This window comes from Sander lucioperca, chromosome 4, assembly GCF_008315115.2.
Source record: "Sander lucioperca isolate FBNREF2018 chromosome 4, SLUC_FBN_1.2, whole genome shotgun sequence".
In the NCBI taxonomy this organism is placed as follows: Eukaryota; Metazoa; Chordata; class Actinopteri; order Perciformes; family Percidae; genus Sander; species Sander lucioperca.
In genome coordinates, this window is record NC_050176.1 from 902,105 (window position 1) to 926,768 (window position 24,664).

Here is a 24,664-nt window from a genome sequence, read left to right on the forward strand (position 1 = left end):
AGAGATGGGGATGTCGTGGTGTGTGTCTCTTCATCATTTTGATTTGCCTGTAAGAAACCATTCTTTAAATAAGATTCATGACACTGTGTTAGGCATAATCTACATTACAAATGCAGTTCGAGGAGAGGAAATAGCAAGGGAAGTACGAGAGGAAGGATGGAAGTCGAGGCTGAAAATAAAATGAAATGAATTAAGGGGGAGGAAAGTCATGTGCAGGACAGATAGATGGAAAAATGGATGGACTTGCCTTTCCAGAATGTGTTACAGGCAGCTTATTCTATTTCAGGTGTTCAATTATTTCTATAGGCCACACCTTCTAAAGTATACAATGGAACTCTGCTCATGTGGTTTAATAATAATAAATAATACTACGAAAACCTAAATTCTAAAACCCACTTTAACAAGCGGGTGGAAATTACCTTAAAGGGATTTTTTGTGCATTCATGCGTTTTCTATGAAAGATTTTGAATGCCTACATAAAAACAAATCAAAGAAAGAAATACAATTAAATCATACATGCACAATGTAATAATGATTTCATATCCTTTCAAGTATTTCTACCTCAGTTTTATATTGCTTGAATATCTATGCCTTAGTTTTACATCCTTGCCTATCCTTTTGCTAAGTCTACAGTGTATTTCTATTGGCCTAAATAGTCTGTCAATCAATCCTTCATTGCAGGCGTAAGTTGCACCAGAGGGGTTTAAGACAACAAGAGAGCTGTTAGTATTTAAGTAAATATGAATATGTAAAACACGAGCAGGAAAAACTGTTTATTAAAAACATTTATACATCCAAACAAACATAAAATACTACTGCGTAGTCTGGACAGTGAGAGCCTGTGTGCGTCCACTGAGAAGTGCGTTACCTTTTCTGTCTCTTATAAATCTAAGTTGCTACATGTAAGATGCATAATGCATGCTCATGTTAGTTATCATTGTTAGCTCTGCATTTACCGGGTGCATGAGCTGATTCGTAGGTATATTGCAATGATAAGCAAGCAACAACAACTATATTTAATACAATGTGTAGCCATGCTGTAATTGGTAATACTGAGTGAAATGGTGATTGTTTTCTTTTATGACGTGTTTCTACTGTATGGTAATGCTCTGCCAGACTTGACTTTGTTTTTTGTAGTAGTATAAGTTCTCTTTTCCTTTTCCACTGTGAATAGTACACCCTAAGTGTAGGCGGAATGCTCAGCTGATCGATATAGCAATGCCACGTGAAACTGTTGTGATCTTTAAATGAAAATGCCGACTTATTGTGACTTTAGCTTAATAACCGTATCCCCCAGAGTTAGATAAGTCCATACGTACCCTTCTCATCTCCGTGCGTGTCATAACTCTGTCTGACGCACCCACCGCTAGCCTAGCTTAGCCCAGATCCTGGAGGTAACCGGCTCCATCTAGCCTACTGCTCCCAATAAGTGACAAAATAACGCCAACATTTTCCTGTTTACATGTTGTGATTTGTATAGTCACAGCGTGTACAAAAAACAAGGTCACATGAGAAACAGCCATCTTCTAACTGTATATAAACTGGGAACAATATTCTCAGAAAGGCGAAGCAGTGCTACTTCTGCTACTTGGGCGGAGTGATTTGCTCGCAGAACTCCAGGCGAACTCTCTGCTCCTCACCACGGGGCTTCTCAGGTGCTGCGAGCAAATCACTCCAGGATCTGTGCTAAGCTAGGCTAGCGATGGGTGCGTCAGACAGAGTTACGACACGCACGGAGATGAGAAGGGTATGTATGGACTTATCTAACTCTGGGGGATACGGTGAATAAGACAAAGTCCCAATAAGTCAGCGTGTTCCTTTAACGCAGCACTCGCTGACCCCTTTAATCGGAAAGCAAAAATAGTGGAATGTCTGTAGTGAACGCCGTGGTCTTGCGGACTGCCATTTTTTAAAATCTGGGTTGAGTGAGTGAAATAATTGCCACTATTGCTTGTCGCTATTGACATAAGCTAACACTTTCTGCAGCTGGTGCTGTCTCGTGCTAGTTACGACTCTCTCTGACCAATCAGTGGTCTGCAGTGTCTTAATTCCACCTTCTAGTATCGGCTCTGCTCGCTTGGAACCACGACTGAGGTGGTAACAAAAAAGTACCAGCTACTATCCACAACGTTTGCTAATGGAAACGTGAAAATAGCCTTCTACCATGTAACAAACTGAACTAGACTGTTTGGTGAAAACTCAACTTTAGAGGGCACTTGTAAAGGCACTGCTCCAGTGGGCCGTTCATTGCATACTTAGCAAATAGGTAGGTGTAGTAGTACAAGCCAAGATGGCACTGCCCAGTAGAACCATGTGTTCTGTACCTTCATATAATACATAAGAGATATTGACTGACTAGTTAGTGGTAGTCACATGCACATCACCTTGTCTTATTTAGCACTCTAAGATGGTTCCTTAATATCAATCATGAAAGAATTAATTCAGTTATTAAAGACATAAAGCTAAATAATTGTTGTCTTAACATGTTTTATATTTAATTGACAAGAAAGTGCATACATCAAAAGAAAATACAAATAACAATCTGCACTGTATTTCACTTTATTTCTACGATTTGTTTTTATTTAGGCATTTTAAATCCTCCATACTTTCACCTCTGCAAGCATGAGTGAGCTTGTGTGACGAATGCGTGGGCAGCTATTACCTCAGTATATACTGTAGATATCATATATGCTTGTCTATCGGCATGAGGGTGGGCTACATACATTTTCTTCCCACCAGCTCCCCAGATGTTGTTTATCTCTCCTGTCACCAAAGGCTCCATTCATATTCAATCATTAACAGGTTTTTTGAAGATACAGCATATGCAGTAATATGCCCAATTCACTGCCCCTTCTTATGTCATCCTGCTATCTCCTCAGGCGGGTTCATCTTGCCGTGAACGAAAACCCTTTTGTTGCAAAGAAGAAAGAAGAAAGAGAGAAAGAAAAAAGAGGGAGGAAGAGAGGGAATGAGAAACCCCTCAGCTAGAAAGAGCCCTCTTAGTGGTCACGTGTATAGGGTTTCCAGGGTTGGAGAAGCTGTTATGCAAGCAATGGAATGCTGATGGCAGAAGCACTTAAGCCACTGCCCCTATGTGACTCTGTGCATATGCTGTGAGTGTGTGCGCCTTTACACAACATCACAATTCCCACGGTGGGCAACACAATATGGAGCGCCCTCATCACCTTAACTTTGCCTCTATTCCTTTCCCTGTAAATCATTTATACTCTCTGTCCGTCCATCCATCACTCCAATCTAACTGCTGCACGCAAGTCAGCCTCAATCCTACTGATGCTTGGTTCCCTGCAGGTGAATTTTGTGAAGAAGGTGTCTATTTTTAACCAAAATTCACTTTTTGTAAGATACTTTTTTTGGCATTTTTAAGCCTTTATTTGATAGGATGGCTTAGACATGAAAGGGGAGAGAGAGGAGGAATTGCATGCAGCATAGCTGTGGCGAGGACTGAGCCTTTGTATATGGGCGCACACTCTACCAGATGAGCTACCTAGGCGCCCCGAAAATTCACATTTGAATGCATCCTCAATAGTCTACACCCCTGGGCGTGAAGCTCTTTACTCCTACTAAAGACTGAAGTGACTGAGAGAAGAGAATCCCTCCTTTTTGGCAGCAGTGACCCTGATCTATCTGCTCTATTCAATTCAATTGGATGCTCAAAAAACCTGAGAGCACGGCATTTTGCCGAGGTGATGGTAGCATGCCCCTGTCTAGAGATGACGTGATAATGATGATGGTGATGAGAGAAGAATACGAGATATGAGATGAGAAGATAATGTGAGAGAGAAAATGAGGAGAAACAAATGTCATGAGTGAGTGTTTCCGGAGAGTGGGAGAGGGAGTGTAAAAATAGGTCTTAGCCCTCTGAGCTACAGAGCAAACGCTCTGCACAGAAACACTAACTCAAACAGACACTCACATGTCCAGACACACACATACACTCACTTTCATCCATGCTCTCTGTCACTCTGCCTCTCTCCCCCTCCCTGCCTCTCTTTCCAGCTTTATCTCAACAACCCTACACATGACCACTGTGACTACTTTAAGGGGAGACACCCCAGGTGAATAGGAAACAAAAAAATCACCCTGAAACTACCCCAGTTGATTACTTACATTAAGACAAATATCTTTTGTATTACAAGTTTTCTGTATTTTTACATTTAAATATGGAAATGATGCATTATCTTACTAAATATGCGCTAATTCGCATCCATTTCCAGAAGAGAAATCTGAACATTGTAAAAAGCCAGGTTAAAAATTCTTCTTTTATTTTGTTGACATATTAGGGTCAAAGGTGTTTACAGAGGGGATTTTGGATATTTCCTTTTATCACTGCATAAATTAGAATATGGTGTCAACAGCCATAAAAAAAATCCATATATTTTTTTATATCATTTTAGATATACAATGTTACATACATCAGGCTATGAATGATATCTGAACAAACCCCTCTGTTAAAACATTCAGAATATAGATAGGAGTGAAACTGGAAAGTTTGATGTATGTACGTGCTACTGAAGTGGAGATTTCTGGCTCAGAGTCAGAAAAACCCATTATGAGAAAATGGCCTTTAAAGATTATGGATTATAAAATATCAGACATTTTGCAAGACATTACAGGGGAATAGGGTAACAAAAAATTAACTAACAGATATCAACATGAAACTTCCCCAGTTAAATACTTACATTAAGACATATATTTTTGTATTACAGGTTTTCTGAAATTGTATGTTTAAATATGAGGCGTTATCTGATGCTAACTTTTGCTGAATGTAGGAGAAATTTGCAGGTGCAAATAGACAAAGTGTAGTAAAATAAACACCTAAATGTGTATTTTGGATGTTTTTTTTTTAGTCTGAAAGAAGACTAAAGTAGCTAAACAGCCCAAAAACTATGGTTTTCCCTGGGGTGTTTCCCCTTAAACTAAATCCATCAGGAATGTGTTTTAGATTGAGTGTATGTAAAACAATTAGAAGGAAGTTAAGTTTTATCCCAGAAGCCATTCGACTTGTGAACAGCCATGGACAAGAAATAATCAGTTTACCTTGTGAGTGATGAACGCACTTGCACTTTGACACCTTTGACATTATGTGCTTTTGTGCAATCTGGTCAGTGTTTGTAAAGATGTCTTGCTCCAATGCTCCAATGTCTTGATCCAATCTCAGAACCCATTGGCTATTGGTCTGATGACGATTTGGCCCCTGGGGGCGATGGCCAATATATTGGGTTCCGAAGTAGCCAGCAGATATCTGGATAACAGATATCTGTGCCAAGACTTCCTCTTCCGTGTGCTGGTCATTGTATACAGTAATAATAATAATAATAATTCATCACATTTAGCGCTTTATCATAGACAATGTGTAGCACCCACCTGGGTGCCAGACGCTCACCACACATCAGCTCGGTAGAGAGGGAGGGGAACATGTTTTTAGTGGTGGGGGAAACCGGAGCACCCGGAGAAAACCCACGAGAACATGCCAACTCCACACAGAAAGGCCCGGGACGACCAGGGTTCTAACCTGGAACCTTCTTGCTGCAAGGCCCCAGTGCTAACCATTGGGCCAACATGCTGCCATCTCTATAAACAGATAAATTAATTAACCCTTGTGTTGACTTTTAATTTTTCTGGGTCAAAAATTTAAATTTAAATTTTGGGGGTTTTTGGACACTTTTGTTGCTTTTCCTGATGTTTTTGTCACTTTCTTTGACATTTGTTACTTTTCCCCCATGTTTTTGAAGCTTATTTCATGACATTTTTGTCACTTTTTTCAATGTTCTTTTATCTTTTTTTTTTTTCAAATGCTATAAAATTGAATAACACACCCAAATTTAATGAAAGTAGTGAACTGATCATTTATTTTACTTGTGAAGAGCGTTGTATGGAACCATCCACGTAACTGTTTTTGACAATTTGGTTGAAAGAAACCCAAATTTGCTGAAAGTTGTTATTAAGCTCTTAGCCTGGTAGCTTGGATGTCTAATGTTAAAACTATTTTTCTTGTATCTGCGAGAGAGAACATTTAGGTGTAGCTACTGCAACATTAAACAACTGCCTTACCGCCCAGACCCAGACCCAGAAATGATAAATTAGTACTTTTAGCGCTTGAGGGTTAGAGACCACATAAGAGACAAATAAAAAGACAGAAAAATAGACAAAATATGGAAGTTAGAAACTAGAAGTAAAGAAAGATGGGACAGGGAGAGAGGCTGAAAAAATGTGAAAAGATTTCTCAGCACCACGTGTTTACACATGTACTGTATGTATGAGAGGGCAAAATAGTAAAAAATCAAACTATTATTTTTTTTTTTAAATCTTTTGTATAATCATCTGTTCGGACAGAAAGCTGTTTGGATGGACCAAAAGGAAAAACAGGAGTCTATTTTTGCTATTATTGCCACCATTCACCACACCCCCAACTGGTGCCGTCAGACACCGCCTACCAAGAGTCTGGGTCTGTCCGAGGTTTCTTCCTAACAAAAAAGGGAGTTTTTCCTTGCCACTGTCGCAATAGCTACTGCTAATGCTTGCTCTTGAGGCAACCGCTGTAATAGTTGGGGCTTCGTAAACTACAGAGTGTGGTCTAGACCTACTCTATCTGTAAAGTGTCTCGAGATAACTCTTGTTATGATTTGATACTATAAATAAAATTGAATTGAAATTGAATTGAATTGAGTCTTCCACCGTCTCCCTTCAGTCCAACAACAACTTTGAAAGGACTGGGCATAGACGGAGTATCTTCAGAGGAAAAACTCATCACGCAGATCACACATTGCCAGGAATGCCTGGAATTCCAGCCCTCGTTAAATCTTCCAAAACGATGTGGCCTTTAGAAAACTAAATATTCTGTCCCTGATAGGAGAACAGAGTGATGGATGGACAACCAGTTGTCCTCCCATCTTTATATCCTACCACTACTGAGAAAAACAAATGCATTGCCATTCAGTCAAAAACTGTTGTTTTTATTTCAGCAAAATTCTAATCAGAATTACCATACAGAGTTAAAGTTCATAGGCCATTTTCTTCTAGTAAACTGTCTTCTGGGCTCATTTTGGATTCCTCTTGTCTTTGCAATCCAGCAAGGAGCTAATTGTTTTTAGAAATGATAATTCTGGCCTCCGCTCAGGCCGTTAAAGAACATGTGGTCCTCTACCTATCCAACATCCAAGATAGCCAAGATTACAGTTTCCGTTTCAATTGGCTGGCTTGTTGTTTATCTTCACAGATGTGTGTTCCAGACGTTTGCTGTTCTGTTTCTGGGAAAGGGAGACTTCTAGATGCTGTATCCTTAAAAAAAGCTTTCAAAAAACAGCATTGTTTTGCCTCTTTCAGCAAACCAGGCTTATGACCACCTGGCAGCATAACGCCACCTGTACTACTGACCTGAAAAACGGTCAGACATAACTGACTAAAAGCTAAATATTCAAGACAAGAGGAACCCTTACCAACTACAGGAAAACACTGGTTTCTGTGTGCGTGTGCCAACTTTACCCACAAAATACTGGGCCTCTAGCTTGGGCACAGCAAGCATTCTCATTAAGAGCTATACAGCTTCAGTAAGAGGCAATTACTCTGTTTCTTCAAAAACAAAAGAAACTGCACAGACAGAAGGGGTGATCAAGACTGCTTACACACATTAAACACACCCACACGCACACAATCCTTGAGCTTAACCGACACAAACGCTTACAATTATATTGCTTATGTGAGCGCACAGACACGCAGAGGTCACAAGATAAGGGAATGCAGCTGAATTATTTAAAATTTCGAGGAAATGCCTGAGCGAATACGGAAGAAGAGCAGTTGAGAGTCAAAGGCTGCAGACTGGATTTATAAAGAAAGAGAGACAGAGACAGAGAGAGAAAGCATGAGTCAGCAGTCTGCCAGAAATAGGGAGTTCAGAGACAGAGGAAGGGCTCACAGGATTTAGCTATTGCTGGAGCCCTGACAAAAGAATTTCTATGCTCAGTTTATTGTGTGTGTGTGTGTGTGTGTGTGTGTGTGTGTGTGTGTGTGTGTGTGTGTGTGTGTGTGTGTGTGTGTGTGTGTGTGTGTCATTTCCTCGGCAGGGTGTATTTGAGGCAATCCAGTTCTAAAGAATTTTCGTAAAACCACAGCAAAGCACTGGCTTCTATCTCTGTTTTGAAAGAGATTTGTTGAACAGTTTAGCTCAGAGCATGACATAAATACTTAAATCACGAAGGAGTAGTTCAACATTTTGAGAACTATGCTTATTCACTTTCTTGCCAAGCATTAGATGAGAAGATTGATACGGCCAGCAGGCATTTAGCCTAGCCTAGCCTAGTCTAGCCTGGCATGAAGGCACTCGGACACAACACTGACATAGCCTATACGTTGATATGTGAATGTGTTTCCTGTTGACACATCCAGCAGTAGCAGAGCAAAATTAGTAGCACTTGGAGTAATGTTTGTGTCCCCCTAATGAATGTAAGTCCAGTATTCACTCACCTTGCTCTCCACCAACTCCTGAGGGAAATATCTGGTTCTTCAAGTGCTACATGCCCCACTGTGTTCACCAGCTCTAACTGTGTCTTCCTGCTGTTTGGTGCTGGGCAGGTAGCTGCTTTGAGAGCGGTGAGAGTGACCCGAAACAGAAAAGCTGTGGGCCGGAAAACCAAAACAATGAGCTGAAAGTTGCTATTAAGCTCTTAGCCTGGTAGCTTGGATGTCTAATGTTAACCCTTGTGTTGTCCTCGGGTTAAATTGGACCTGTTTTCAAAGGTTTTTTTTATATCAGAAACATTGGTTTCTTTCAATCACATTGCCAGCAAAACAACATGGGGAATTTATAGCATTTGAAAATAATGTTTAGTTTCCAAACAGCATCCTGACTAAACTTTGACATATACCAGCCTGTGATCCACTCGACATCCTCTGATCTTAACTATTAGTGAAAATAATTCATAGTTTCTGCTTCTTTTTTTTTTTTAACAAAAACAATAGTTATAATAACATATATGCTAGGCTTATTGACCATTGATTAAAAAAAATAAAATAAAATAAAAAATTGACAAAAACGTTTTTTAAAAGATTCAAAAGCATCGAAGAAAACAACAAAAACGTTGGCGGAAAAAAATGCCAAAAAAAGTTTTTTTTCCTGTATCTGCCATGGGAGCCCAGAGAACATTTAGGTGAGCTACTGCAATATTAACTGCCTTACCCTGACCCAGAAATGATAAATTAGTACTTTTAGCGCTTGAGGGTTAGAGACCACATAAGAGACAAATAAAAAGACAGAAAAATAGACAAAATATGGAAGTTAGAAACTAGAAGTAAAGAAAGATGGGACATGGAGAGAGGCTGAAAAAGTGTGGAAAGATCTCTCAGCACCACGTGTTTGCACATGTACTGAGAGGGCAAAAAAGTTTAAAAAATCAAACGCTATTGTTTTTTTTAGTTTTTTTTAAATCTTTTGTATAATCATCCCGTTCTGTCTGTTCGGACAGAAAGCTGTTTGGATGGACCAAAAGGACAACCAAGAAAGGAGTCTTCTATTGTCTCCCTTCAGTCCAACAACAACTTTGAAATGACTGGGCATAGGCGGAGTATCTTCAGAGGAAAAACTCATCACACAGATCACACATTGCCAGGAATGCCTGGAATTCCAGCCCTCGTTAAATCTTCCAAAAATGATCTGGCCTTTAGAAAACGAAAAATTCTGTGTATTACCAGTCATAAGGATGCACATAGACTATCCTTGCATCTACAGATTTGCACTTGAATGTGCCATTTTATCCCATTTGTGGAGGTGGAGGCAAAGTATAAATTCCAGGCAGAATACTCAACATCAACACATGGATTTCATTTGCTTTTTCCAGGACTAATTGTCCAGTTGTGGAGGCTCATTGTGTGAGAGATGTTGCCCTTAGCTGTATTGTACTGTGTGTTTAGGTTGCGTGGGTGTCTGTGTGTGTGGTGGGTTGAAAGATATTCTTATTTTCTCTCCAAATGCCTGCTCAAAAATCCTCTCCTCTTATTTTCTAATGAAGTAACTTGCCCACAGTATTTTTGGCCAGTAAGGCTCTGAGTCAAACAGAGAGTGAGAGTTGGAATCCAGACAGATGGAAGTAGTTAGGCGTGTACTACTGTAATGCCACAGTGTGACAGAAGAGTTTTTTTTTTTATTTATAAAATTGAGTCCAATCTGTTTATAACTCTGCTGCCATGCCTGATGCCCCAGTCTGTGCTTCCAAAGTTCCTCCAGCATACAATTTTACTGTGAACATATCTCTTGAACTTGCTAGAGATTCATTGAAGCCGCATACTGTAAATGTTCTGGTTTGCCTTTTTTTCTTGGAACATTTCCCAGTCTTATGTTACTCACTTCCTTGACCGTATGAGAACTGGCAGGCACACACACACACACACACACACACACACACACACACACACACACACACACACACACACACACACACACACACACACACACACACACATCCAAAATCCAGTGGTGTAAAAAGCACTCAGATCTTTTACTAAGTAAAGCAATAGCACAGTGCAGAAATACAGATATTTTTACATGTATAGAATACATGTTACAAGTCCTGCATTTAAAACTTGCAAAATATCCTTAAAATACCCAGAAGTAAAAGTACTCATTATACATATTACATATGTACATATGTACATATTATAAAGGTCCATTTCAGAATAATATACCATATTATTGGATCATACTTATTGATGCATTCATGTGTAATCATCACTTGCTGCTCGTAAAGGTGGATTTAATTTATATTTTACATACCTTATAGACTGCTAACTATCTTAATGTATAATCATGATTTCTTTGCTGGTCATACTTTGTATTAATAATCTGAATCTGAAAAGTAACTAGTAACTAATGTCAAATAAATGTAGTGGAGTACAAACTAAAATATTTCCCTCTGAGGTAGTGGAGTGGAAGTATAAAGTAGAATAACATGGCATTACTTAAGTACAAGCACCCTAATAATTGTACAGTACTTGAGTCAATGATCTTAGTTACTCTCTACCGCTGCCAAAATCCAGAAGGTTCCTTTTTTGTTATTAGAGATTACCAGCTCAGTATTTGTATCAGCTGATAGCAGATGCTTCCATCTAGGGTTAATTTGCGTGGCACATAAAATGCATGAGTGCCTGTGTTTGTTCGCAAACTGCAGAGGTGGTTAGCATCCATTAAGAGCTGCTGACGGCTCTCAGAATGTCACCAGGTTCTGAGGTCACGGATGACTCACAGTTTGACATTACATAGGGCATTATGAGTCTTTATCTCTTTCCCTCTAAATAATGAACCAAGCATCATGAGCCCACGTGACTGAGCTGAAGGTCCATTATTCCCTACGGATGCCTTCCCTGGAGGGCTATGGTCCCTGGATCCGGGACCCCAGCCATAGAGCTGGGCTTAAAGCACGGGTAGGCCCCCTCTGCCTGAACTAATGCTATGCTTCATTTAGGAGCCTATTTATTAAGAATTGAACACTCCAGAACTCATAAAGCAAAAATAATCTGATTTATTAGAAATTGTGTAGGAGATATTTAATCAGATTTGATTGAGTGTGCTAGCAACATAAGCAACAATCCAACAACTTTCACAAGAGTTTAATTCAAATATTGCTAAATCCTGAGTGGATTGGATGGAAATACATACACCTTTTTCCAATTGTCTACTTAAAAACTGAGTAGAGTTCAGATAAAAACACAAATTCAGAAATCTCTCATGTAAAATAGCCAAAACTGTTCAAACTTTGGCAGAAGATTGTGTGTAGTATCACTGATAGTAAAAAGCTGATTGAGAAAACAGGGTTTCAGGGCCAAAGATGTTCCTCCTGGTCCAAAAGGTTCCTACAGGGGAATGTCGATGAATAAAAACGTGAAAATTAAACCCCTCAAGACAGGCCAACAGCAGTGTGTGGATAAAGGGTTCCAATTCAAAGAAGTACTTTCATAAATTGGGCGACCCATGAGAGACAGATTCAACCAGGGACATCACTAGGATTGAAAGACAGGGAGGGCTTAGCCCCCAGGGTATTTGTAACTAAAATCTTTGCACTCACATCTTTCGTTACTGTATTAGAGCTACACTTATGTCAACAACCAGTCAAGTTAGTTAACAAGTAAACAGTGACAGACATATCCTCTTCTTCCATTTTTAATCTGTTCCTTCTGTCTTATCCTTTAAGATAAAACAAAACCCTGATGCTAATTTCATGACTTCGAAATGCAAATTAGTCACATTAAACAACATCCAAAATGTCCAAAAACAGACAGACAGAGGCCAGACAGCTAATAAGTTGGTAAGTTAAACAAATATGACAAATAGCAGTACAAGAAAAAGAAAAAAATAGGCATCACTGCATACTTTATCATGTAAGATATTAATAGGGATCCTATTAAAAGTGGCTACTGTCTAAATACAATAACCTGATGGCGGAAGGAATAAAAGATTTGGAGTAATGATTACTGTATGTATGTACTGTATGTACTGTATGTAGGATTGCTTTCATTTTATTTTCACATATCTGTGGGCATGTGCTCATCTTTAGCCTAGCCTACATTTAGGCAACATCTACATATTTATTTAATTTATCACAGCCAATGAATGCAGAAAGTTAAATTGGTTAGAATATAGCTAGCATATAAATATAATGCAATAATTTAGTTTAGGCTATGCATAGTACCTAGACCTGCCAACAAATGCTTATCGTTAGAAGAAAACCAAACAATCCTTAGACCTATAGACCACAACTGACCTCAATCACGCCGGCTCCCTCAGAATCAACTGCCCTGCCAATCTCCTGCTTCTCTTTCTCTCTGCTAAAATATCTTCCAATATCCATCTGCTCAATGAATTGAAGGATACAACGGTAATAGCATTAACAGGGACCCTATGACATTTAGTTTTCAGTGACAACAACATTGTATGGGGATTGATATTGTTTTAGAATATGCCTAGATAGGCTATATTATTGGCAATGAATAAAGAGTTGTGATTAGCTTGCTAAGTTAACCATTTCTTGTATTTTGCTCGTTCACTCTAGCTAGACTATAGTTTTCCATAGCAAACCAAAATATCCCCTTTCCTTTACCTCAAGAAAACGTAAGCAGGTCATTAAAAATAACTTACAATTTCACTCTGTATCACACTAGGTGTAATCAATCTTCCTTTCACCATTAACGTGTGTATCGGTGTGTGTATGTGTGGGGGGGGGAGGGTGCATTGCGAGTTCAGACCAAAGACCAGAGACGGTGCGGTGCATCATCTTGATAGCACGACTCTTTGTACTTCTGTCTAACTTCCGACTTTTTTTTGTAGCTATATATATATATATATATATATATCATTTGTTGCGTCTAAATTTGAATGAGGATAAATCAAATTGTTATTGTTGTTCTTATTATTATTTAGGGGGGCTTAGGAACATTTTGGGTAGCTTCAGCCCCCCTAAAATAGGCCTAACGACGTCCCTGGATTCAACTGATTAAGAATGGTCAAAATTACAGATACAAAGGCAGAGATATCTTGACTTTTAGTCATGGGTCAAACTGCTGGATCTTAGTTTTTGTTAGACCCTCCCCCGACTGGTATATGCCCAAATCTTGCAGTTTGTAACGCTTTCTGTTATGAATTTTTAGTCTCCACGCCAAAGCGGAGATAACCCTGATGATATCATCAGAACATAAATGGTACAATGGTTCCAAAAGTCTTCACAAATTCATATCCAAATCTCGCATGATGTCTGGCTATTACTCTAAGTGGTCTTTCATCCAAAAATGTATAGTTGATTAAGATTTTAGTCTGGTGAGAATGGTCATTACTGGTCACTTGAATGTGTCATTCAATGGTAAAAATAACTTAATCCAGTGTGCTCTACTTTAGCGTCAACATTAGAAACCAGAGCTATATGTGGACTTCTATACTTCACTTATACAGTAGGCTTATAATCTGAGCATCAGTTGCCACGTCAGGACTGAATTATTACACCCAACACGCCATCTAGTGTTCTATTTGGGAATCATAATTTGGGTTGAATTTAAACAAGACTTGATTCCATTTGGCCTCTAGATGGTGATACATTCCTTGCTCCACGGCTTGAATGGGGCCTTATGGGAAATAAACTTCATTCCATTGTAGATGAATGGATTTGATGTGCACGTATCTCTAATTTCAGCCTATAAACAGGCAGTGTGAGAGGTTTTGATTGAATGTGAGCCATGTGTGAGCTCAGTGACACCGTTTTTATTTTGTCTGTATAAGGACAAACAGCTGTGTCCCCTGTCTGCCCCTCTGGCGCTCTGCTATGACAATATGTCTTGGCAAGACTAGAACACCTCACACACACTCTCAAACAACTGTGTCAGCGAGACACACACACACACACACACACACACACACACACACACACACACACACACACACACACACACAAACACAGCTAAGACTCAGAGGAACACATATTAAGAAAGACTCCTGTTGGGTGATATGGTAGTAATTTGTCCACTGTGGTAGTCTCTTATTCTCTAAGCATCATTTCCCCCTTTTTTTCTTGATTTCTATCCCATTCTCTTTTCTTTTTTTCCATCATCCTTGTGTATGTATGTCTACACAGCCAACAGTAACATGGCACAGTTTCTAATCAAATAAGCAGGAAGGACTGTCTGTCTGGGTCCAGTTTATGAACTGTGCACACATACCAGGTGGGGTCATTTTTTAGCTAATGTCATCATGGGAGGAGACATCTGTACAAATCAAGAGTATAGTGTAATGTCAAGCCACCAAGAAGAGAGTTTGCTCAGGTCTACATATTTGCATTTTATTTTATTTTGAAGCAGATGCTACCAATTTTCTGTCATTTGGATTATCTAAAAACACCAACAAAGCAGCCCCTGTCCTTAACGTCAAGGTTCAGAGAACGTCAAGCATGCAGAATTTTCATTACCAAAACAGGAGAGGATAAAAGTGAGTTTTCCAGTAACAGCACTTTGATCAGTGTGTGTGTGTGTGTGTGTGTACGCTGTGTGTCTAGGTGTCGGATTAGGTTTGTTTAAATTAGGAGAATGTCTTTCCAAGGCAGAGCGGGGGGTGGGGGGGTGGGGGGATAAGGAGACATAAACAAAGGAATCAAACCTGCCGCCTGTGCAGATGGACAACAGCTGCAGGACAGACACATACATACCAGTGCACGGCTTCTTGTTTGGGAGCTTTTATTCTGAAATTCTTTGAGCGTCATATTATATACAGTGCAATGTACTTCCTCTGAAGTATGTTGAGTATTGTAATAAAATACTGTATTTATTTAATGGTTGATCATATCATTCATTTGTTTCATCGTTCATATTTCCAAACATGGCTTGTTCATAAATCCTTGCAGTATGTTGCCCCTGGCCAGGTGGACCTTTACTGCCACTATACTGACTCCTGCCCTTCAATCTACTATAACTTGAGGGTGGATGTTGAACAGTAAGTCATCATTGCCTCGGCGAATCTCAAGCAGGAGAGGCTGGTCACGCTGCAACACCTCGTGGATGTCTCCGGTGGTCTGGACTGGTTGTCCATTTAGTTTGACTATAACATCACCTTCCTTAATCCCTCCACTATAAACACAGAGGAAACAAACTGTACTCCATGATTTGCTACAGGTCTGAGGGACATTACGTTGTAATATAAAATGTGTACATGCCAAACACATGACTGAACAGATTATGTAACAAGTCATAATTTACTGTATGTATAAGAAATCCTTTATAATAGTCCACACGTAAAACAAAATAAATACATTATGGCATTTGAAGAACACCAAAGTTTGAGTGCTACTTGATGAATCGTGGTCTTGTTCCAATGAAGCTCTCTCTCTCTGTGCTCTCTGTGCTCTCTGTGTGTGTGTGTGTGTGTGTGTGTGTGTGTGTGTGTGTGTGTGTGTGTGTGTGTGTGTGTGTACGTACGTTTCTGCTGCAGTGTCAGGTATGACCTGTTGCACCAAAACTCCGCTGCTGACCTCAGGAAAGTCTGGATTCTGACGTCTCAACTCTGCTACTAGACTGAGACACACACATATACAACGCTAATGTTAATGCTAATACAAATACCAATAGTAATACTAATAAACTTCTTTTCATATGTTACAAAAACTAGTTTCACTGAAGCATCCATCACCACCCTTCTATCTTCTATGGAGGGATATGTACAGTCTGTCATTATCCGTACTGAGTGATTTCAAATATTACTAATTAGAGATGAAGGTTGTTAGACACAATTATAAAGCCTGTAACATAATATGCCTTTTGTTATAGTGGATAGATTTTGAAATAAACAATAAATAAAACCTATATTGAATATGCTCAGAACAGACAGAATATGTGACATATTAAAAATAATGGACAACTACAAATAACCTAATTAATAATTACAGTATGTCACATTTTATTTTAATCTAGTTTATATTATTTATAAACTTTTTCTCTTAATTTTTTTTATGCTATTTTACGTTATTATTAAACTTTGTACATTTGTGTGTGTGTGTGTGTGTGTGTGTGTGTGTGTGTGTGTGTGTGTGTGTGTGTGTGTGTGTGTGTGTGTGTGTGTGTGTGTGCTTGTTTAACTATATTCATGGGGTCCAAAAACCGGGAGTCCAGTATACTTGTGGGGTCCCGGCAGCTTTGTGGGGCCAAAATGCTGGACCCCACAAGGTTAAAGGGCTGTTTGAGGGTTAAGACTTGGTTTTAGGATTAGGGTTAGAATTAGGTTATGGTTAGGGTTAGGGTAAGGGTTAAGGTTAGGCATTTAGTTGTGATGGTTAAGGTTAGGGTAAGGGGCTAGGGAATGCATTATGTCAATGGCGGGTCCCCACAAAGATAGTGCCACAAACATGTGTGTGTGTGTGTGTGTGTGTGTGTGTGTGTGTGTGTGTGTGTGTGTGTGTGTGTGTGTGTGTAGGTTTGTATGCACTGTATGGTATAGATGCACTGTACTATAAGACAATAAATACAGTTATAAAAACTAGTTTCACTGGAAGAAAATGGGTAATAAATCCATCGTCATTTAACTAAATGCTGAATTCAATTTTTGTGATGAAAATGCTCAGGCTTTGTAATAAAAAGCTACAATCTCAAGTGTGTGTGGGGATGTAACAACTCACGCTTTGGTTACAGCAAGCATCCTGATGCCTAAAAAATGTCTCTTCCCTTCCGACACGTCTGAAAACAACACAATAGTATAAACTTATTCTTGGAGAAAGACTGTGACCCGTCATGGAAATTTCCATGACGACAGACGCTTCTCACCTGCATCAGACTGGTGTTCCTCTGTAAGTCTTCTTTGCAGTCTGGTCTTTTCTGTCACAACAACAACAACAACAACTGGGATGGGATTTACTGAGAAATACTGAGAAAGTAAGTAAGTAAGTAAAGTTTATTTGTATAGCACCAAGTGCTTCACAATAAAATGTAATACATTACAACAAATTAAAATACAAGATTTTAATATAAATAGAAAACACAACAAACAACCATAAAAAACCTTTGACTAACTAAAAGCCTGCTTGAATAGCAGAGTCTTCAATTGCTTTTTAAAAGATTCGACAGAATTCACACAATGTAGAAAGGGAGGCAAGACATTCCACAGCCTAGGAGCCACTGCTTGGAATGAACGATCCCCTCTAGTTTTAAAATGAGTGCGGGGAACCACTAATAGCCTCTGACCTAATGACCTCAGACTACGGGTGGGAGTATGAAGCTGTATCAAGTCAAAGATATAGGGAGGAACTTGATCATACAGGGCTCTAAAAGTAAGGACCAGGATTTTAAATTGAATTCTATAGTGGACTGGTAACCAGTGAAGTGAGGCTAAAACAGATGTGATGTGTGCTCTTTTGTTACTGTGAGTTAAAAGCCTTGCAGCAGAGTTCGGAACAGCCTGGAGACGGTAAAGCTCAAAGAAACAACCACTTTGAAGGCTATGAATCTATGTGTTCCTACTGTTATCTATCTTTGTGCTGTCCAAGCTTTGACCTCTGACCTTTGCTGTGTTTGGTCTGTGACTCTGTGAGGAAGCGTCTGATTCGGTCTGAGGGAATAGCGAAGGAGATCCCTGCTGTCACTTTCAGAGTGTTGATGCCTATCACCTCGCCGTCCTGAAATAAAATACACACATGTATCACATATATCATTTGGATTACTACAAATTGTATCTAAAAGAAGGTTGTGTGTAGTCTAACACATTCAATATTGCTATATACACTGTATATATGCAATCATGTATGCAAATGTTAGACAGAAAAGAAGACTGAATTGCCAGTTTACTTCATTCATTCATTTGAATAGCTCAACAAATCGCAGATGTAGCCAGACATTCAGCCACAGTAGTAATATAGAAGCAGTTGTGTAATTTGCTATTTGTTATATGATGTCTGAGGGGTGCCCCACCACATACAGAATGATTTCTAGCATGTAGGGCAGGCTATATGTCTCGTGTTACTAGTAGGGCGACCTCGGGCACTTGATCACGTTGTCTCTACTGGTAGGGAACCCTAGGGTGCTCTGCATTGTGTTTTATCCATCATAGCCAGAGGGAGAGTTTTATAATATTGCAATCAGAAGTCCATGTAGAGTTTCTTGATATGTAGATAGGTTGGGGTTCAGATATTTCTAATACTGATCTATTTTGATTTATTTGTATTCTGATTAAAAATAATAATAGTTAATGTGGACCTCTGACAGTCCCATTGAACAATCCTCCACAATCATCCAAGTCATCACAACACTACTCACCAAGTTAAGAAGAGGTCCTCCAGAATTTCCATACTTCTCACAAATCAGATGAAATATGAGACAGAGACAATTACATCAATGATTTTGACACATATGCAAACGACAAAAATCCATATACAACAAAACATCTCATCCAGACTGAATGGCCTGTGTGTGTGCGTGTGTGTGTGTGTGTGTGTGTGTGTGTGTGTGTGTGTGTGTGTGTGTGTGTTCTCACATTAATAATAGCGTCGGTCTGGATGTAGTCCATGTCTGAGTCCTTGATGCCCAGCTCCTTGCCGTCTCTCTGAGTGGTGCTGACGATGCCCGTGGTGACGGTGTTCTGCAGGGCGAAGGGGCTGCCAATAGCAACCACAAACTCCCCTGGTCTCAGATCAGCTGAACGGCCCAGAGACAGTACAGGAAGCTTTTTCTGCTCCCAAATGGGCGCACACGGATAACAAACATACCAACACAAATAGATGCGTCAGATGGAGGCAAATTGGACAAGTTGTACAGAGAGCAAGTTGCAAAGGATGAAGGGAAATAAATTAGGAAAAGACACAGACAGAGAGGGGAATTAAGAAGAGTTTAATTCTTACAAAACTGTCCAAGTATTTGAGATATGGGTGTGAAAATACACACATCAGTGCGGTGTCTATGAGTCACAGAGCTGGTGTTTAGGAAAGTATTCCCGCTATGAATGTCTAGCAGAAAACCGTTGGCACAAGACACATGTCAGGATGTGGGTAGTGTGCAATAGTGCAGAATTTTGTTTGTGTTAAGGCCAAGAGATGTCTGGAATATACATTCTAAATACTGAAGTACTAAAGTAACATTACTTGCATTTGGAAAAAGAGAAAAGAGTGAACAAAAGTGATGATGAAGTTGCCTGGACTGGATGTAAAAGCCTCTCCTGTGTGTTCAGTGTGTGCATGCTCTCACCTGGGGGTGGACTTTGATCGTGGCGATGTCTGCCTTCCTGTCTACGTCTCTGACCGTGGCCTCGTACGCGTCGCCGTCGTTGAGCTGCACGCGCAGCTGGGGCCTCCCTGTCACCGTGGTCGCTGTGGTTACCACGTGAGCGTTGGTCACAATCACACCTGAGTGGTTCACAATGAAACCAGAGCCACTGGAGAGACGCACGTGGCGACCAAACAGGGGATGTCTGGAGACAGAGAGGGGAGAAGGAGACAGGGAATGAGAAAGAGGCCTTATTTCAGGACACAGGTTGTAATTGTTGAAGTTGTATCACTATAATGAGGGGTAAGCGGAGCGCAAGTACGTACCCAAGTAATGCCATAGGAATAGTTTTTATTTAAAGGTAGAAGGGTCAAACTTCAAAAACACTCTGCTAAGACTGCTGTGTCTTTTACTCAACACTCCATGTAGCTGTAACATCTATCTCTACACACACACACACACACACACACATACGCCACACCTTATGAACAGTTCAATGTGGACAACAGCAGGTGCTATTTTCTCCACTACGTCAGCGATGAAGTTGAACTTGTAGCGAGGGCTGCTGGGACGGACCGGTGGACGACCTGTACTGACATGAAGAAAGAACTGCATTAACAGAAACACACACACACACACACACACACACACACACACACACACACACACACACACACACACACACACACACACACACACACACACACACACACGTGATAATAGGGATAGGGAATATAATTATCAGATAAACATTATTCCTTCAATGCTGGTACTGCAAAAAAGTGCAGTATAGCAAAATGCAATGCTAATTACCCAAAGTATATATATATATATATATATATATATATATATTATTTATTTTTTTTTTTTTTTTGATGACATTTTGGATAAATCGATTCTAAAATATCAGAAAATAGTGAAAAATATCCATCAGTGTCTCTGAGTCCAAAGTGAGGTCTTCAAATAGACACAATACAATATTAAAAAACTGAGAAAAGCAGCAAATCCTGAAATTGAAGAAACTGAAATCAGAGGATATTTGGTTGTTTTTTTTTTTGCTTGAAAATGACTGAAAACATTCATCAAAAATAGTTGCTGATTAATTTTCTGACGATCAACTAATCAATTAATCGACTAATTATTGCAGCTCTCAATACAGAAGGATCAGTACGTCCAGAAACACAATTTTGATGGTAAGATGAGGCAACGAGAAAACTTACTCCTACTCCATCCAAACTTACGCCATACTCCATCACTAAACCTGTTCTGTGTTCAAGTATGTCTCTCTATTGAGGGGATTTATGCAGCTGCATGATATAGGAATGTTGTGTTCCAGGACCGTCTCCTTTTAAGGTCAGCGTTAAACAGGCTTAAAAGACACAGACACACACACACACACACACACACACACACACACACACACACACACACACACACACACACACACACACACCTTACTGACAAACACATACACCCGCAGATAGCCTGTCCCCAGAGAGAGGTACTGGACTTTCAAAACAACATTGATTTAGGTGAGCATCTGTGTTTGGCGCAATTAATATCATTACATAACCCAAACTTGACATACATGAGATAAATGTCTCTTGGAAATGCCGAGTGCCTCAGAGTAGGGATGGCACTACATTGTGGTTAAACTGCACTGCTTAATCCTAAATCTCCTCTACCAAGATTTCAATAAAGTTCTCCCGAACTTCACGGATCCAGAGTCAAGCTGCTCCTGAGTTTTCCCTAACCGTAGCACTGTAAACTATTAAAGCTATATGCCATATGTTTTCGTTAAACCCAAAAAGTGAATGTCTTCCCATACCTGCGCCGGAAGGTACACATGGTCCTTTGTGCGCTTGGCTAACTGCGGCTCTCCCCTTCTGCTCACCTTTACGGCTGGCCGTTTTCATCTTACACACATTACCGTACGTTTTCCCGTCGCTTCCACACACTTCATCCTCCGTCTTACACCGGCAGACCCCCTTGGAGCCTCGCCGCCTCCCCGCAGCGAGCAGCTTGCACTCCAATCCATCCCCGCAGGGCAGGTCGTTTTTGCGGCCGCAGGGGTCTCCCTCGCGCGGTGAACACGCCAGGCAGCAGTTACATCTATCCGGGACGTACCCGCCGGGACAGCTGGGGCTCGGACACAAGCTCACGTCGCAGCGGGAGGCGCACTTGTCAGAGCGCACAGCTCCGGTGAAGTCGTGCGTAAAGAGAAGCGCCGCTGCAAGTAAAAGTAACTGCATGGTGATGAATGTTGAAAGCACCCGCCAGAGAGCTCGGGGGGGGGGGGATTCAATTGGTTCCTTATATCGTCATATTAAATGTATCTCTACAAATGTGTCCCTGTGTCCAGATCCTGAATAAATAAATATAGAAACACTCCACGTGTTACTTCACTCCACAGAGCTGTGGCGCTGTTTGAGAAGTGATTGGGCCTATGAAGCTCGTGTTCTCAGCTCTCTGTAGATTGAACTCACGACATTGCTGAGTCAACAGTGCCTGCATATTTTGACAGCCTGGTGACTGGATATCACTCAGTTCTGTGAGTGAGTGATCCCAGAGTCCGAGGCGAACTGGAGCCAGGGAGCCACTCACTTTCTTATGATAGGAAACTGATCAACACCATTTAAAACCAGCCTTTCAGTAATGCCTGTTCCTCCACTAGTCTACTAGAGCAGATATCTTCAACTGGGGGCTAGAAACTGGGCTAGAAGGGGGGCACGAGGTGGCAGTCTGACATTTGTGATTTCCAATGGATCAGAGTACTGTCACTTGGCTGCCTGTTCTGCCAATCTTCCCAGCCCTTGTCACATGACCAATAAATGTTTCCATGACTATCCAAAATTCTGATACCATGGATCCAGCACTGATTTGGCATTTTTTTTTTTTTTAAAAAGTGGCAGACTGAGCCTATAGAAAATGTGTATTGTATAAAGATATACAATTTGTTTAAAATGAAAACAAGTGAAACTAATAATGAATGTGATGTTTTATTGAGGTACTAGAGGTAGGATTCACTGTGCCACGTGTATGTTTAACATTAAAACATGATTTATAAAATCATGCCAACAATTATTATTTTAATAGATTAGTGTTACGTATGAAGGCTTTAGGCCGCCCTACACGTTATTGTAGGCCCATTTGAATATGCAACTTAATTTGATACAATATGTATAGTAGGCGGTCCCTGCTCCATCTCTCTTTCAGCTAAGGGGTCCTTGGCCTAAAACAAGGTTGAAGACCCCTGTACTAGAGTTTCCCTCTGAAGCAAAGACTGGCCTACTTTAATCTAAAACCAGATCAGGGCAGTTATTTTACACTGAATTGATGAATGACATCTTGTAACATGGACATAAAATACATTTATTTATTTCAACCTTTGTCAGAGATTCTACAGGACATGTCTGAAAATGTAAACAAAATATGTTTTATTAATCATATTCATACTTTATATGTTTAAATTTCCCTCCCTGCACCTTCAGGCAAAATAAGTAATAGTTGCTCCAGTGTTACAGTTTTAGTACGCCCCCTGCAGGCAATATGTGCAATATGTGCCTGCATTTCTTATATCTGTGTTTTTGTGTGTTATAATGTCAGTAGGAAACACACAGGTGTAAATACTCCAATGAATGATGGCTGAATCCCATTTAGCTGCTTTAGATTCAGGGTCCTGGTAGTGCCATAGACAGTATATAAACTGGACCAACAGATCCCGTTGCGCTGGACGGAGACCAGTGAAGGATATTAGAAGCACTTTTCCGGTGAGCGTTACTGCGCAGCCTCCAACTGAGAGAGACAACGTAAATGTGACGTGGGCAACCTGTCTGAAAGTTGGAAGTCTTCTGGTAGCTGTGCCAAGAGAAATCTCAATCATTCCGAATATTGCAGAGACGGAGAACATAGGTATATGTAAGGAGATAACATGGACACAGGCTAATTATTGCTAACTAAAATGCTAGTTAACATTAGTAATTAAACTTAAACAGCTAATGTAAGTCCAAACTGTCTGCGAGCTTCTCCTGTACTATACGGTAATTCCTCTACTATGCGACAGTAAGTCCCGTGGTTATGACACAATCGTTAGCCTATTTTTACAAAAACGTCTGCATAACGTGAGATACAAGGTAATGGAGCCTTTTATACATTGTCGTGTTTCTTTAGAAATAAACAATGGACAAATAGAGTCTTTAAACGCTTCAGATGTAAAGTTATTCGCAGTCAAAGTGACGTCGAAATGAATGGCAGTCAGGATGCTAACGGGGGGGTGAGTGCTTGTTAGCATCAAAATGGCGCCATAGGAGGTACACGTTGTGAGGAGAAGTTTACCCCCTTGGGTATTGCACACACTGGGGCACTTGGAACGGAACAGAGCCATTGTTAATAACGTTAAAGGTGCAGTAAGTAAAAGACTTATAAAACTAATACTTTCTGTCATATTTGCTGAAACTGACCCTATGTTCCAGTAGAACTACATGAAGCAGATCGTTTACTGCAATCATAATTCAAAAAATAAGCCCGTTTAACTCAAAATATGACAATATGAAAGCAGTGTAAAAAATAAATTCCAAATACTGCACTTTGAATTTCATGACATGTGCCTTTAAGTTTAGCAGAGGGAATGTTTTCCACATGGTGGCAGTGTTAAGCTATGTGTCCCTCTACGTCTTACTGCTGACACTGATCATATTGCAACACGTTTTTGTTTTATATTCGGTTTCCTCTCCAGATGTGTGCTGCTCCTCAGTCAGTATGTGTGGGTGCCGAGGGATGAGTGTGTGGTGACACCTTTGACTACCTCACTTCTACCAGTGTTACGATTGAAGGGGCATACTGTGGAGGTGGGTGTGTGTTGCTGCGTGTGTTTCTTTTGCACATACATGTAGAGATGTTCTACCCCTTCTATTGTCCTCGGGTCAAATTTGACCAGTTTTTA

General features: G+C 40.2%; 1 protein-coding gene across 1 annotated transcript; it reads right to left on the reverse strand.

Moving 5' to 3' along the window:
• Positions 1 to 15,202: 15,202 nt before the first annotated feature.
• On the reverse strand, positions 15,203 to 22,208 carry LOC116045741 (serine protease HTRA3-like). The gene is made up of 10 exons (XM_031293593.2): positions 21,551 to 22,208; positions 20,204 to 20,309; positions 19,705 to 19,927; positions 18,998 to 19,192; positions 18,781 to 18,813; positions 18,029 to 18,143; positions 17,296 to 17,346; positions 17,151 to 17,208; positions 15,958 to 16,053; positions 15,203 to 15,609 (listed from the first exon to the last, which is right to left on the reverse strand). The coding sequence occupies exons 1-10, from the start codon at positions 21,972 to 21,974 to the stop codon at positions 15,441 to 15,443; spliced, it is 1,470 nt and encodes a 489-aa protein (XP_031149453.1). The 5' UTR covers positions 21,975 to 22,208; the 3' UTR covers positions 15,203 to 15,440.
• Positions 22,209 to 24,664: the final 2,456 nt, after the last annotated feature.